Genomic DNA, 17,544 nt, shown 5'->3' on the forward strand with positions numbered 1-17,544 from the left:
AGAGTTGCAACCAGCTGCAATTCTTCAGCGATGGACCAAAACACAGGCACTGGTGGCCATGTTAGGAATCTCACACTACAAATAATGGCATCTTTAGAACAATGAATAGGGGGTTTTCCATTTTGTCTTAGTTAATTCTGTGGGATAAGTAGAATAAGTATTATAACTTTCCCCCTCCCTTAACTGGTGGCACCAAACGGGTTAAAATGACTTCAAAAAGCTAGTATGTCAAAGGCAGAACATAAACCCAGGTGCTCTGCTTCCAAGAGTAGTCCCCTCTTCACTATGCCTCATTGCCTCTTACACCCCATTTCACAGATTCAGAAACTAAGGTTAAAGCAGGTTTAAGACATCAGGTCACAAAAGGTGGCAAATGATGGAACTGGGCCTCGAACCTCTATTTTCTGACCTCACATCTAGTGCTATTTCCCTATATTCACAAATTAGGTACTGTACAAAAGAGGCAAAGTTCTTGCTGAAACTGATGCCAATGAATGAATTTAAATGATTATGTGGCCACCCTGACCAAAGCCTAAAGTAAGATGGCACTTTCCATAGTTTTCTTGCTCTACTTAAGAATGAACTAGATTCAAATCACCAACAACTGTATATATAAAGAAAACATGAAGCTGCATAAAATTTATTTTTTCACCTTTTTTTTTCATTTACATCAATCCCATCTGGACCATACAAGGTCATTGAACAATAAATAGCTTGCATTCATTTTTCACTGAAGTCAAGACCTTTCAGAACTTGAATAAGTTATTTACATCATGTGTATTAGGTGATGGGTACAAAACATAGGCATCACAATAAATAGTTATCTCCACATCAGGAATCATATTTCCATACAAATTAAAATGATCTTTAAAGGCATAGCGTACACAACTTTATTAGGCAACAGGAATGAACCAGATTGGCAAACAATAAAAGAATAACTATATTTGAAACGCTCAAGATCACAAGTGTGTCATCATAAGTTCTAAAATTTAAATCATCCGAGATTTCTTGTTAAATTAAACCATATTGAACCAGGATTCCCCTCTAATCAAAAAACCATGTGCTCGCAAATACATTGCAATGAGGTTTTTATATACGTTTTTATACATGTATATATAATATATATATAAAGAGAGACATCAATAAGGAGATCTTGGAATTCTGGATGAGTTTTAAGTCGAATTCCCCTCCCCCACAACAAATTGACAAACTAGACACTATTTTGGCAACTCTCATGCCTGCTGCCACCATCCAACCCTCACAAGGAAGCCTGACAATACTGTAGACACTGCATAAAGGTTGTTCATCACACCAGCTAACGTCATCAAGGACACGGGTGTACAAGCAATTGTTACTTTGGCATGAAAAGGTAATGTTCATAGCAGGGCTGTCATTGTGCAATAGTCATGTTAAGTTTTCACAAACTCGCAGGATTTACAGTTAAAGGAGGCCTTAGATCAGCTGATAGAGTCTCCTCATTTTACAAAGAAGGAGACCGAAGCTCACAGAGGGGAAGTGACTTGGTCAAGGTCACATGGTTTATAAAAATATCATAGCCGGGATCTGAACACAGGTCCTGACTACAAATCCCAGTGCTATGTCACATTGTGGTTATCTCCTTTCAAAACATAATCAATTCTTCTCACAAAAAAAAAGGATAAAATCAGAAAATATTTCCTAAGAAGGCTATGCAGGAGAGGTAAGGTTAAAGAAAAGCAGGAGGCAAGGTGGAGAAAATAAAATCTTCTATATTCATAAAAAAATTGCTTGTGTCTTTTTAAATGGCATCATGGAATTATAGAGGAAATCAAATTTTGATACACTAGAAATGAAACACTTAGCAATGAAATCAGAGATGATAATCCCTTCCTTCCTTCCTCCCTCCAAAAAAGAAAGCCAACCTCTATAGATGGAAAATGAAAGAAATCATGTTAGGAGGGAGAAGACCTTAGAAAACAGCTCAGAGGTCTTTCTTTTCAAGTTAAAATCAAGAACATGAGACATAAATATTTTGGGGCTTAAAGCTACTCCTCACAAAAATGTGAGCCTAAGTGACCACTACATCCCAATTCTAAAAATTAAATAATGATAAGTATAAAAACAAAATCCTGTCTGAAGAAACAGGCATATTTTGATTTCCATTGAGAGCAAAATTCAAAATTCATTAAAAAGTACTTTCTGTTACCTAAGTTTCCAATAGGGAACAGTAGCATGGAAATGTTTAATAAACATATCAGTATTCAACATGACTGTTACAAAAAAAGAAAGTCTAACTTGAAGGAAACCAGCCTCGAAACAATACATGAAATGTGAAATGGAGGGGAACAAAAAGATAGTACTCTTCCAACCTCCCCTCTGCTATTGTAAAACTATGATGCTCTCTCCTTAGAGAAAAGAGATCTTCCTATGCCCCCAGATTCTTTGCAACAAAGCCCCTTTGTAGGAGAGGCTAGAATTTGGAGTTAAGCTGCTGGCCAGCCTACTACTAAACACTCCCAGACTACTCCCAAATGTAAGGAGGAGAAGATCCGTGGGCGCACATGCACATATGGACACAGACATGGACAAGGCCACACACACACACACACACACACACACACACGTACACGCACACATCCAAAATGCCAAGAATAAAAAATGTTCTAAAGAAACAGTAGTTTATGCCCCTGATTTAGGTTTGGTCTATTTCTAAAAACAAAACATAACAAAAAAACCCAAACCCCCCTAACAAACAAAAACAATCTGCCAAGACTACTGTGGCATTATTATCATGATTATTAATTTCAAGGGAAAAAGATTGCTTTGCTAGTGCTAAGCACATTTGCTCTGCTGTGCTAATGGGTCAGAGTATCCCTTGGAAATCAGTGACACTCCCCAAGACTTAAGTGCAGCTGTGCCCAGAGATGGGAAAGAGCTCGAGGTCCCTTCCAGGCTTGTGATTTTAGGAGGGAAATGCCAAAAAAGAAAAGCCAGCAGAACCAGAAAGAAGGAAATGCAACCTGGATTTGGAAGTTTGACCCAGAGGGCTCTTCTACAACACAGTTCAGAACAATCAAAATGGCAGGCTCAGATTGGCCAGAATCCCCATGTGAAGTCTGTAAATGTTGATTCTTTTCCCTTTATGATATGACTTAATTTTTTTCAATATGGATTCCATAGCAGCAATTGAACTGAGTCCAAAAAACAGACTCGCACCCTATTTGTACCAGTGTGTAGAGTGGCCCCCTGATTCCTGAGAACGGTCAGCAATTACTAAATGGTCTTTAGGGTCTGAAATTGGCATACAGAAAGCTGTCATGTGTTCTCACCAGAGTGAGACACAATTGGTTCCTTTCCTACGTGAGATCCTTGGGATACTCATTACTGATGGTTTCCATAAAAACCAAGCTAGATAACATGATGAGAGCTGGCATGGATGACATTTCACCAAATACCTCTGTTTCCTTAGGTCACGATTCCTAAATCTATTAAACACTCTTTCTTTCCCTTTCTTGTCAAGTATCAGTTTCAGTGTCTGCTATAAGCCCTGTTTTTTTTCCCCACACCTGAATTAAGAATTGCATCCCTTGTCAAAAATGGGGGATATAAAAGCAAAGGTCCCAAAGAACTGAAAACCTTTTGCATGGTCATCATGTCTGCATTCCCTGATGTGGCATCTTCAAACAACCAGCTGAGGTTCACGAGAGGACAAAACTCAACCTACACCTCCTAAGTAGGATTCTGTCTGCCTTGCTTATTTATGGCAAAGAAAAAGATTACTAAATAGTCAGGCTAGTTTTTGAAGTTTATCAGATATTCTCCAAAATTAAAAAAAAAGACCCATGGCTTCTATCATTCCTCTAATGAGCCTTCAGTGTTTAAAAAGGCTTTTGCATGAAAGCACCATTGTACATAACACCAGTCTTTTCCTACGTGATGAAATTTGGTATTTTCAATCTCAGAAAGAGGATCAAATGTGTCTCTAGGTGCCCAAAGACCCCATGACTCTTACTGCAGGCTTCTCTTCTTACTTTGAAATTGTGCAAAGCTGTTTTTTTCTTGGTGTTTTTATAAGTGTGTGAATAAATGCCACTAGTCTCATACATCCATTCAGTCTTTTTCTTCTTCATCATATCCTTTATCCTCTTCTTTCACATTACAAAGATATGAAGGACCAAAGAACCAACCTGGTTTTCCAAGTCAAAAGATCCAAATCTTAAGGAAGTAGAAAACTTCAATGGACAATCCATTCCTGTCAACAGTTTATTTTCACTCTCTAAAAATGGATTTAGAGCTTGATCATGTGCTAGAAGGGCAATGTGGAAAGTACAAACCCCCGGACAGAGATGTCAAACATGGCCCACAACAATTCCAAGATGGCTGAACCAGATTAAAATGTAACTGGGAAATATTTAACAAAATAAATAAAACATAGATAATATTTATGTCATTTTCTAAATCAAAACACAGCCTACAGGGATACTTATGTATGGTATGGGGAGGTCTACATTTCATTTCGAGTCTGATACCACTGCACTGAGCAAAACAGGGAAACTATTCCAAGTACCGCTCCAGTTAATAGAAATCACCCTGGGATAGTGATGGGATTGGGAACTAGGCAGTGGTAGCTTTATTTCTTCAATTGGGATATACAGAATCAGCATCTCACTTTACCACCAGAGGTTTCACTTTGGGAAGGTATCATCAACTAGAATATGAAGTCAAGATGTTAAGTACATGTTACTAATGAAGACTCATTCATTTCTTCCCTACTACACAAAGTAGTTACATTTAAAGGAGTGATTTTAAAACCCAGGAATTCCTTTGCTCTATGACAGAATTCTTCCAAATTTCTTCTACCACTCTTTGAAACAACAAGCCATGTTTCACATGAAATACTGCTGTATAAAAAAACACCCCACCCCACCCCACCCCCGCCCAGAACACTCAGCCCTGGGTAGGAGAGAAATCTCTACCACTGGATGCTTTTCAACAAGTTTGCCTCCAGATTATTCTCACTGAAGCACAATCCCATTCCCAAAGCTGTGGCTTCAGCCTTCTCTCCACTAAAGTTGTCTTGCTTTAAAAAGTCATTGATGAATGGTAACAGTTAGGAAGCCTCAGCTTATTGTCGGTTCATCTTCAATAATTTCTCTTAATAGGAAACATATTTTTTATGTAAGCGAAGAGTGGCAGTTCTTTGCCCTTTCCTTTCCAGCCTCAGAGGATTTGAGCCACATCTGCCATATTGTCTAAAGAATTAGTTGAGTCTCTTCTCACTCTGTCGACACAGTTAGAGGCAGCTCAGCAGCAGATTTCCCACTGGAGAACTCTAATGAAGTTTAGCGAAAATTTTCAGAGAGCCACTCTACCATTTGATTATTAGATCCACCACAGAAGACGATGACACCTTGAAAAAGTCATTGATTGGGTGGCTGGTGAGGTTGAAAGGAATACCATGAGCACTGGACCATAATAGAGTCTAACCAGATCTCGGGTTCTGACCTGGCAAATTCAGTTCCTGGGTTATTCTAATTAACAATGGAAAGGGAAATGTGACACCACGAGATTGCAAGCAGATTTCTTTTTAAATAATTTTATATGACACTCACAGCCTCCCCCCAAATGTACCAAGTGCCACTGTTTCTCACTAGAAAGACAATTTTAAATAAAAATAAAGCAACATTAGGACAGTTCTAAACCAAAACAAAGCACCTCCTCGCAATCTCCATCTCATTAACAACTATTGCCACATGATGACCCAAGTCGTGGTCATTAAGCCGCTTTCATGGTGCCCTTCATGGATATCTTGGCCAAGTCACTGACTTTCTACATATTCACACCCACTCAATTCAATGATAATTGAACAGAGGCAAAACTGACCCAATTAGATGCTTGTATGTACCCACCCCACCCCAATTACTCTGCAAGAGGGTTCAGTTAACTGAATTTGTAAAGTCTTTTCTCACTGAAGCATCACATACAAGCAATTACTGCATGATCCATATACAACTATCATAAGTAGTCGTTAATAGGAGTACATCATCTTTTCCCATCAGTAATGTGCAAAGTAAAGGTTCTCGCCAACAGAAGAGCAGGCTACGATGTGAGCTTCGAGTAACTCGGAGGAGAGAATCGCCTTCGTAGGTATTTCAAGACATAAAGAGGAAGACAGCTGACCAAGGTGATGACCGTGACCTTCCACAAGAATGACACAGTGGCAATGAAATAAACATCTGCAACAAAAAAAGCGAGACATCATTGAACCAGGTCCAGTATTTTCTGTATTGTGCATAGCCCAGGGGGGGAAAAAAAGCCATATGCTATCCAAATGGAAAAATATTCCACAAAGAAAATGTACTACCTCCTGGTATCTGTATCCTTCCTGTCCCTCCTCAGATAATCTTCCTAGAATTAAATCAGCTTCTACTGATGGTTATATAAAGGTCATTAGTTATTCTCTTTTTTAGGCAGGCCTTCAAAGACTTCCATACTTTGGCCCCAACCTACTTTTCCAGCCTTATCTTATATTATTATTCTATATATACCTTATTCTCTAGCCAAAGTGAACTACTCATTAGCCTCCAAACAGTGTTTTCCTGTCTTTGCTCATTCTAATTTTTTTTTACTGGGAAATCCTACCCAGCCCCATTTATTCCTATCAGAATTCTACTCTTCTTTCAAGATCTAGTTCAAATGCACCTTCTACATGAAGTCTTCCTGGTTTTCACATGCCAGATTTAATTACTCCCCCATAATACTCTGTACATCACTTGGGGCTATTTATTTTTCCTAGAAGTAACTAGCTGTGTATAACTAAAATGCAAATCCCTTGAAGATAGGTATCATATTTCCTTCTTTTTATTCTCCATAGTGACTTATATGTAACAGCTACTCAAAAATGAATGAATAGCAGCTCACATTTCTACAATATTTGAAAGTTTGCAAAATGCTTTCCCTACAACACCCCCAATGAGGTGATTACTTGCAAGCATTATTTTTTCCTCCTATTTTCTAGGTGAGGATACACACTCTGAGAGATTGTGATTTTTCCACGGTCAAATGATTACAAAGTAGTAGAACCAGTACAAAGGCTGCCCCTTGGGAATGCACTGCCCAATGGACCACATTGCCTCCCCGAGCTTTTTGCTGCACTCCAAGAGTCTCTCTGGGTGTTTTTTAATTTGGGAATTTTCTGGCTTGGGAGTCTTTGTATCCTTTGAACTCTAAAACTATATTCTGCATACTCCAATTCAAAAGAATGAGCTTACTCTCCAATATTCCCTTTTGCCAGTTTTAGCTCCTGAGAAATCTACTACCTATATCTGAAATAAGTTCAAAGTAAATTGAACTACTCATGTGTTGGGGATCTCCCATAAAGATCAGCTCTGGACAAAGGAAATGAGGGCACATACTTCTCCCAGCACAGGACAGAGTGAGTGGTATTTATGAATTTTGAGAGAAGAGGAGTGACATCTTGTGGTTCTCAGCAGTAGGTGGAGAAAACTCTAGTGAGGGAAGACAGGCAGCAACCAGATTAAAGTGACCAATGGCACGCCCTGTCTGCTTACAAACCTGGTCTGAGAGGGAACAGGACCTCACTGTTTGGATGCCTTCCGGTTCAGAGAGAAGAAAGCCAGAGGCATCCCGTGGACTCCAGGTCACCTTCTGGAGTCTGGCTGAACTGTGGCTCCCCGCAGGAAAGCTTTCCTAGACGCCTCAGCTCATGCAGAGCTCTCCTCTCTAGGGGCGCTGAGAGTCCTTGTCTACAGGGACACCTGTTTGTCTCTGCTATCCCCTTGCCACCCACCGTCCCCTGCTTCAGGCTGTCACTTGTCTCTTTGTGCAATAATTCCATTTATTTGTTACTAACATTATCCATTGCTTCAGGGTCTGCAAGTTGCTTCACAAACATTAGCTCATTTTGATCCTCACAGCCAAATCAATGAACATCTGCTCACCCCAGTTTTAGAGATGAGGAAATGGGAACTCAGGGTATTGAAACTGAAATCAACCAATCCATAAGTAATCATTAAGCACTTACTATGTTCTAGGAACTGTGTTAAGGACTGGTATACAAAGAAAAATTAAAACAAATCCTTTTCTTCCAGTCTACGTTCTAATGGGGAAGACATTTCATAAGCCTTAATACTGCACTGAGACTTTTGGGGCACGCTATATCAATCAGAACATACAAGATAAATACCGAATTGATGGAAGGTAACTCTGGAGGGATGGCTCAAGCAGCTGAGGGAGAGGATGGGAGACGAGGGAAAGACAGGAATGGAAAAACCTTCTGGAGGAGGCAGTACTTGAGCTGAATCTTAAAAGAAGTTGGGGATTCTTTGAGTCAAGAGGTTAGAAGGGAGAATGTTCTAGGCCAGTGCAGACACAGAGAAGGAAGATGAAGATTTATGTGTAAGTAACAGCCAGTAGGCTAGTATGACTTGTCCATGATCATCCAGCTAGTAAGTCTAGCCTAGGCTCAAACCAAGCTCTTCTGACTAAATCCAGGGCATATTCCACTATTCCACATTCAATTATGTTTTAGATTTCTCTGTGCCACACATCCACCTGAGAACACAGCTCCTCACTCACTGAAGACATATTGATTTTTGATACATCCGTGAAGTTGTCCTGAGCTTTCCTGTTTGTTATTGTTCAGTCATTTTTAGTCATGTCTGACTCTTAGTAACCCCTTTTGGGGGTTTTCTTTTGCAAAGATAGTGGAGTGATTTGCCATTTCCTTCTCCAGTTCATTTTACAGATGAGGAAACTGAGGCAAACAGGGTTAAGTGACTTGTCCAGGGTCACCCAGGTGGTAAATGTCTAAGGCTGAATTTGAACTCCAGATCCAGCACTCTCTCCATTGTGTCACCTTCCTATTTATAGAGATGCCTTTTTGCCCACAATTAGCCCTTTCTTGGAGTTTTATTAGGTTGATCAAAAAGATGATATTTAAGAGTTCTTCCAAGTAAAGAAATAATAATATTAGCTTGCACTTAAATAACATTTTATCATTTGCAAAGCACTTTGCATCTATTATCTCACTTCTCCCTCACAACAATGAGAACTGCCCAGATGGGGATCCCTGGATCTAAACCACAGACAAACAACAAGAGGGTAAGCTAGATGTCAAATACAAGCTAAGTGTGGTTCGGTGGAAAGAACAATGGGCCTAGGTTCACATCCCACTCTGTTGCTTCTTAACCTTAGCTTTTGCAAGTCATTTAACTTCTCTGGGACTTAGTTTCCTCAACAGTAAAATGGGGGGCTTGGCCTCTAAAGGTTCCTTTTATTTCTAATCTATGATCCTATGACTGTAAATCCATCGTCATAGTACAGCTGAATTATTTACAGAACTGGACTTAATTTTTTGTTGTTCAATTGTTTTAGTCATGCCGAATTCACTATGACCCCATCTGAGGTTTTCCTTTGTTTTTTTTTGGGGGGGGGGTGGGTTCTCATTTTTTTTGGAGGCAATCAGGGTTAAGTGACTTGTTCAAGGTCACACAGCTAGGAAGTGTCTGAGGTCACATTTGAACTCAGGTCTTCCTGACTCCAGGGTCCAAGCTCTATCCATTGTGCTACCTAGCTACCCACATTTGGGATTTTCTTGGCAAGAACTGCAATTGTTTGCCATTTCCTTCTCTAGCTCATTTTACAAATGAGGAAACAGAGGTAAAAAGGGTTAAAGTGACTTACTCAAGATCACACAGCTAGTAAGTGTCTGAGGTTGGATTTGAACTCAGGTTTACCTGACTCCAGAGGTCCACCGCTCTATCCACTACACCATCTAGCTGCCCCTAGACTTAACAGAACCCAGCTAATATATTTAAAGAACAGATAAATTCTTAGGTAACATTTTTGAGGTTCTGAGAGACAAGCAGTAACTCAAAATAAAGGAAGATGCCCACCTGTCTTTGACCTTAAGAGTTTGAAATAACTTTGTGGCTTAAGCATGTAATAGATCAAATGAACTTAAGTTTTTCTTTCACTGGCCTGACAAGACTGGATTACCACAGGATTAGACGTAGTAAAGCACAATGAGTACTGGGTCAGCTAAAGGACCCACATGCTTATGAAACTAGGAAAAGAGAAAAATTTTCAGACTTTAAATCTAACTGCCAATCAGTTCTCATGTTACTATCACCTGAAAAAATTTCCACCTCTGTTTCTGGAATGATTTTAATTAAGATCCTAGGGACACTGCTCAAAGCTACTCATGACTACTACTCCCAGAAAATCATGCTACAACCTAGAGGTGACCAACTTTGGAGCCTAAGAGATTAATTCATTCAGGGAACACTTGCTGAGTGGCTATCACATACTAGGTACTTGGAAGATATAATATATTAAGTGTGGTCTGAGACTTCATGGAGCTCACGGTCTAGCAGAGGAAGAAGAGCCATGTACACAAATAACATTAACATAAGGTGGAATGGCAAAGTACAATAAGAAAGATCCAGATTGTTGTAGGAACTCAAGGGGGACAGAAGGATCAAGCTTGGCTGCGAGGGACCACTGTTACCATTAAATGCCACTAAATACCAGAGTCTATACGCAAAACTTGTTTTGTACCCATTTTACATTTGGTGCCTGACAATGACCTTGTGGCTGTCCTTGAGTTTCTGCTCCAATGAGCTCAGCTGGTTAGAGCCTTGTAGAACCAGGCTCAGTAGATAGATAACATGGAGATGCAGTCTCAGGTAGCTCTGAACCAAAACTTTTCCCAATCACAGTTTAACCTTTAAATACCAATTATGTCACAAAATTCTGCCACCTGTCATAAAGAGGGCTAAACAAGACAAATGACTCTGCATACCCAACATACAACCTTATACATAATACTTCATACAAGCTTATTAGACTAGATATTAGACTAGATTATATGGACAGTCAACATGGCTTAGCACCAACCCATCAACCAATACTGGAAAAGGGATAGGGATAGGAACAAGATCTGTGATTTCATTGGTATAGAGAACTTCTAAGTGAAGAAACTATCTCTACCAATGCAGGTTAGCACCTTCTCTGCAACTCAGAGTGCCAGAGAATTTGTCTAGACCACTGAGAGGTTAAATGACATAATCAGTGTATGTCAGAGGCACTATCTGATCCCAGTTTTTCTTGTCTTTGCATCTGAGTCTCTACACATTAAACATTGCTGCCCACTGGAAAAAAACAATTCAAAAACAAGATCCACTGATAGTAGGTCATTGATGTCAATCTCATGCATGAAAGATATTCTTCATCATGTCAGTCTCCCAATCTAGTGACTGCTGTGAGCTTGGATCTCATACCAGCTTTCACTAGGTTTAAATAAAATGGTACCTTACCAATGAACTCGTGTAAGAAGACCAGGGAGGCGATGTAGCAGGAGAGGCTGAGCAATTCCGCCACTATCATGAGCCAGTGCCATGTCTGAATCGTTAATGCCACCATCAGCAGCTCGGTAAGAATCAAGGACGTGAAGGAGATTGCAACAATGTGGACAAATTCAGACTCAAATAGCAGTAATGCTCCATACATAATGATGCTACCTACGAAGTCAGAAGGAGAAAACCCTGAGTGAAGTAGACAGAACTGAAGGATGGGTTCCTCCCCCCAGTATGAAATGGCACCACCCACATGTTTTAATGAAAATATTTATTCATCTTATTGAGACAACATGGCATGGTGACTATTGTGTTAGACCAAGAGTCCAGAAGCCCTAGGTTCAAATCCTACCTCTGAAACTTACTGTGTGACCAAGATGTCAAGTCATTTAGACTCTGAAGCTCAGAGTTTAAGCCTCAGCTCTTTAAGGCAAAGAAAAGTTTTGAAATTTTTTAGCCACAGGATCCCTTTATATTCTTAAAAATTAAAAAAGACCCATCCCAAAGAGTTTTTGTTAAGTAGGTTATATCTATAAATATTTACCATATTAGAAATTAAAATGCCATAGCATGGTTATGAAAATTGTTTTGACCTTGAGAACAACTGACCTAAGTCATAGATAATGATCTGTACTAGTGAAAAATTTCACTTCATGAAACTGCATATCCTTCATCTATAGATAAATTCATTCTGCTTCATATCTACATTCAATATTTTTATTTAAAACAGGAAAGTGGACCTGATAATGGAAGTTGGTGACCAGTTGTCTCTTAGAAAGTAAAACAAGTAGCTAAAAAAAGAAGTATCTGCTACTTCACTATATGAACTTAACAGTTCAGCATAATAATCAGTCACTGAGTTATACTGGTCATAAGAGATAAGGAGAATTATTAACAGCAATACTTTTTTTATAAGATCACATAGATAATTGCTGAACAGTAAAATATGAAGAAAACAATCTACATAATTATTATGACAAAGTAAATAGAAATAAAAACAACAAACAATAGAAACTGAATACTATGTAATTATGATGACTAACAATCTTGTTCCCATAGTAGATATGAGAAAAATGCATCTCCTTCTTCTATTCTTTGTAAAGGCTGGGAAACTATGGCTGTGAAGCATTGCAAACACTGCCAAATGACTCAGTTGACATGTTGATTGAATATGATGAACTGCTCCCCCCCTTCCTTTATTTTTCTTTGTTAGAAGGGATGGTTTGCTGGATAAAGGAGGAGGAAGGAATATATTAAAAAATAAGGGTGATAGGAATTTTTTTTTAAATCCAAAACTTTTTAAACAGTCTCCCTGAGTAATATTGATGATGATGATAATTCCCCTTTCTGGTTCACCAAGTGCTTTCTGCACAAGAACTTAGTGAGGCAGGTAGTGTATCACCACTCCCTAGCACAGCTAGAAAATATAAAGCTCACAAGAGGTCAAATGAGTTGTTGAGGGTCAAAGAGGTAAAAAGTATCAGAGTCAGAACTGGAATCCAGCTTGTCTGACTCTAAGGGCAGCATGCTGATGGCTTTCACTACACCAAGCCAACACCATGGCTGACTGATTGACAAACTGCCAATAGGCAAAATCCAATACCTCTCTGATGCTTGACTTTCATCTAATATTTGCAAGGATCTACAACTGCATAAGAAGAAATTCCCCCATTGTAATGCAACATCGTGATTTATGATGGTTACTTTTATCATATCACTTCATTTCAACCACAGCAAACAGATACCATGTTGCCTCCTTTCAACACACTATGAAGAAAGCAAAAAGGAAAAAAAAATTAACTTCCTTACCCTGATAGACACTTATCAAAACCCATATCAAGAAGGTCTTGTAGGATAATGGCCGTCCCTAAGTAAAAGATAGAGAGAGATTAAAGAGAGTTATGCAGAAAACAAATTAACTGCCATCTGCCTTAATGTTACCAGAAGGAAATATATATCCATTAAATAAGACCAATACAAGAGACAAGTTCTGCCTAACTTTACCAAATGTCTTTTTTTTAAGGCACGAGGGAAATTAATTTTGAAAGGAATCAGCATCAGATTTCGGATATGAATCTACTTTTTAGTAACTAGGAGGACCAGCCGTCTTCCATCTGCTCAGATAACACATAAAAGATCATGTATAGAATGCTCTTGGAAAACAAAGAACCATCTTGGTGAACCTTAAGGAGGTCCTTGTAGAGTTCTGGATACAGCATAGCAACTTCAGACTTGACATCTTTGTCCAGGACCAGAGAGAATACAGGAAACATAGTGTAAATAGTGGAATACCTAGAAATGAAAAATCACAAATTGCAATGCAACAATACACAGAATAAAAAGTAATTCTGTTGGACACTTGGCCTAATATGAAATCCATTAGAATCCAAGTTCTGTCTCCTGCTTGGCTCACCCGTTGGCTTACCATCACCCCAAACATATTTTCTTAAATTTCCCAATCATCTGAAAATTTGATTCCTTCTAACTAGGGCTGCAAAACCAGGAACAGTTGAAAAACTCAATTGTTTATTGTTCAATCTATTCCATAAGTGAAAATATCTGGAATCCTCCCTCCTACAAGACAGACTCCAAAGATCACCTTGAAAAGGATACCTGTGGTCTTAATCTTCTCCAATCTACTTCCCAGTATCTGCTTTTAAATTATTCAGTACTAGACAATCCAGGCTTCATATGGCCCTCTATTTCCATATGTACATCATATTCCCAAGAATTATTCAAACCATGTAAAGCCAAGGCTATCAATACAATCTCTAATAAGGTAGAAATCAGTAATGTTTTATCTGTTCCATTTCAGAAGGTTCCTGAAATCCTCCAAGGTCAGGGATATGGTAGAGTCTGGTGGCAGCAATACAGGATGGTAGGAGGTATACTTAATAGCTTACATCTTTGAAACTAAGAAGATGAATTATAATGTACATGGTCCTTCAAATCAACAATACCATGGTGGCCCCTTGTGGAAACTACACTGAATAGATGGAAGCCTTGGTTGACTTGGGATTCTGGGTACTATTTTTGGAAGCCCTTACCTTTCCTAGTTGGATTCTACTTAACAAAGACTCCTCCCCACTCAAGTAGTTTCTATGCCTTTGGAAGCACAGCTCTATCTTATTTTCCCCCAGAAACTCCACAGAGACATTGAGAATACGAAATTAGGGGTTTGCTTTTGCTGCTGACTTAGTAACCTGGATCCCCAACAGGACAACAGTATTTTCTTCATCCCCAGGTAATACCAAAGATAGAATAAGAGACTCCATTTTTTAAGCTAGGTTAAGGTCATGAGGTTTAAGAACTTATTTCAAGGGTATTTTCAAATGCATTTCCATTAATACCCAGGCCTAGTGACAACAAACATGAGTTCAAAATAATTTGGGCACTGAAAAGCCTTTGCCAGATGACTGTGTTCCCTTGGGGAAATGCTTCTCTTGTAACCAGATGGCAAAAGGAAAAATCTCTCCTTGATGAACTTACCCGATGATGAGAAATCCTTGATAAAGGGGTACAGAAGCAAAGTAAAACACGGAGGAGAAAACAGCCTGTGACAGAGAAAGCAAAAAGGTCACACACAAAAACCCACTCCCACTCCCCTCACACAATCAGACGCACTCTGATTTAAACCCACCTACTTCCTGATTTGGAAATTACTGGCTACTGACATTGATAACTCAGCAAGAATACCAATCAGAGCCAATGAGATCAATTATTTCTCCAGGTGTACTTAGGCCTTTCGTGGAAGAATGGGAAGTTAGGGACACTCTATTGGGGGAGTTAATTCTTAGTTGTAAATTTTCCTGCAAAACCAAAGGTAGTACAAAGAGAGTTGCCACTCAAGGCACTGATTAACAAAAAGGCTGGAACTTTGTTCCTAGGGATGGTTCTAAATAAGAGACATCCCACTCTCACTCCTGAGAGGAGAAAGGGCAAATTCATACGTACTTGTGTGTGTGTGCATGCGTGTTTGCACATGCATGCACACACTGGTCTCTCTCTGTGTATGTATATGTAAGAGGGAGAGACAGAAACAGAGAAATGAACAGACACTAAGTGCCAAAGAAAAACGGAAAGTAGAAAGAGAGAGAGTCAAAGAGAGAGATGAGCTACACAGGTTCTCCAATGCAGGTGCTACCCTTCCAAATCACTGTACTGGGCAACCACCATCCTTCTCCTGTGACCAGTCTTCACACTTCTTACAGGAATGCCCTTTAATGAAGGTCAGCACCATACAGTCAAGAGTGCTGGATTTGGAATCAAAGGACTCAAGTCTAAGTCCTGCCTTGGACACTACCTGTATGATCTTGGGCAAGTAACTTATCCTCCCTGGGCCTCAGTTTCCTCATCTATAAAATGAGAAGACAGCCATGGAGAGGTCCCTACATTATGATTTAAGCCTGTTTTTGCCTCTCCACCACTCAGCACAAAGTCCAGGACATGGTACATATGGACTAGAACTATGATTTCATTGGTACAGGGAACTTCCTGAGTAAGGAAATTCTCTCCATCAAATCATGTCAGTGCCTTCTCTGCAATTTAAGCCTTGGAGAGGTGCCTGGATCAGTGGGAGGTTATAGGTCACACAGACAGTATGTGTCAGAACTCTGATCTTTCTGACTTTAAGGCCAGTTGTTTACCCACCATCTCACGTGTTAAGCATTTAACAAATGCTTGTTGATTGATCAACTGGCCTACAGAGCTCCTGGGCCTTCCCTCAGCTCTAGACCAACAGGATCCAACAAGTCTATGAAGAACAGTTCTAACTTTTTGTAAATTTTGTTACAGCAATGTCTAGGCTTTGTCTCTAAAGAAATTTTGCTCATCTGACTACCTGGGTCTTATAACAACTCCTTTTGGCAAAATGAAAACACTACACTCATTTATTTCAAAACCAATGCTCACCACTGATTCTGTTTGTTTTGGGAGAATTTTTCTGGAAGCAATCAGATTGGCAATCAAGTGACTTGCCCAGGGTCACACAGTCAGTGTCTGACAATGAATTTGAACTCAGGTTCTCCTGACTCCAGGGCCAGTGCTCTATCCATTGTACCACCTAGCTGCCCCTCACCACTGATTTTTAAACAAATCACTATCAAATAAGAGCACTGGAGAAGAATTCTTTTATTTCCTAATGCTGAATAGCCATAAAGATGCCCTATTACAGTTACCAGGTACAAATGCTTTAGTTTTCATATGAGAGGAAAGGCAAATCTCCATTCTGATTCTCAAAAAATAATATTTTTTGCTTGAATTCTTAGAAACATATGGACAATGGAGAATTAAGCTCATCAGGCCAAGATTCTCTACTTGCATTCAGTGATGACAGATTAATTTCCAAATGATTAAAAACATAGTTTTGTCCAGCTCAATGCTTAAGTTAATGTAAATTAAAAGCACAGATGTGGGTATGACTAATCAAACCAGCTGTTTGGATTTGGAGAATTTTGATGAAAATAAATTTGAGGGTTCCCCATTCTGACTTCCTCTCCTTACCCCTCCACCTCGCCTCCAAGTAAATGGATGAGAGACAGGATAGTGGAGTGGAGAGATCATGGAGCTGGAAACAGAAGACCTGGGCTTGAGTCCTAGCTTTGATACTTCCTAGCTGCATTGTCCACAAAAAGTCACAACTAACCCTTCTCATCTGAAAAACTGGAAAAATAAAATTCATACTACTTCACAAGGTTATTGGGGGAAAAATACTTTCATAAATATACACACACATGTGTATATGTGTATGCATATTGTATATTGTGTGCGTATGTGTATGTATGCACTTGTGTGTACACAGGTACATGTGTACATTTAAACACATATGTATGTTTGTATGTACATGTGTGTTATGCTACAAAAAGAAAAGCTTTCATCAATGAATAACAATCAAAATATTAACAAATGTGATAAATACTTATGAAATATGAGCAAATTTACTAATCAATATGCCACCCTAAAGACATGTTGGGATTGAGGGGAAGTTGAACTATCAAACACATTAGGGGAAAACAAATGACTTTCCACTTTGAAGGACAATATGATGTTCACATAAGAATATACTTAACTGTAAATCATAATGCCATCTCATGTTTGTACCATTTCAAAGTATTCTACAGACTCTTTATTTAATTCTACCCCTTATAAGGGGGAGGGAGTGAAGGCTAGCAGTGAAAAAAGTTTAGTT

General features: G+C 39.2%; 1 protein-coding gene across 1 annotated transcript in view; it reads right to left on the minus strand.

Moving 5' to 3' along the window:
- Positions 1 to 624: 624 nt before the first annotated feature.
- The window catches only part of ATP9A (ATPase phospholipid transporting 9A (putative)), a 190,770-nt gene continuing 173,850 nt past the window's right edge, over positions 625 to 17,544 (minus strand). Inside the window, exons 24-28 of the mRNA XM_069072428.1 lie at positions 14,847 to 14,911; positions 13,541 to 13,649; positions 13,167 to 13,224; positions 11,319 to 11,522; positions 625 to 6,215 (exon numbers count right to left, since the gene is read on the minus strand). Coding sequence (XP_068928529.1) covers positions 6,079 to 6,215; positions 11,319 to 11,522; positions 13,167 to 13,224; positions 13,541 to 13,649; positions 14,847 to 14,911 — 573 coding nt within the window. The 3' untranslated portion in view covers positions 625 to 6,078. The remainder of the gene's footprint in view (positions 6,216 to 11,318; positions 11,523 to 13,166; positions 13,225 to 13,540; positions 13,650 to 14,846; positions 14,912 to 17,544) is intronic.

The sequence above is a fragment of the Petaurus breviceps genome, unplaced genomic scaffold (assembly GCF_028583685.1).
Source record: "Petaurus breviceps papuanus isolate PSGF00001 unplaced genomic scaffold, PetGlider_PUasm1.0 90847, whole genome shotgun sequence".
Lineage (NCBI taxonomy): Eukaryota > Metazoa > Chordata > Mammalia > Diprotodontia > Petauridae > Petaurus > Petaurus breviceps.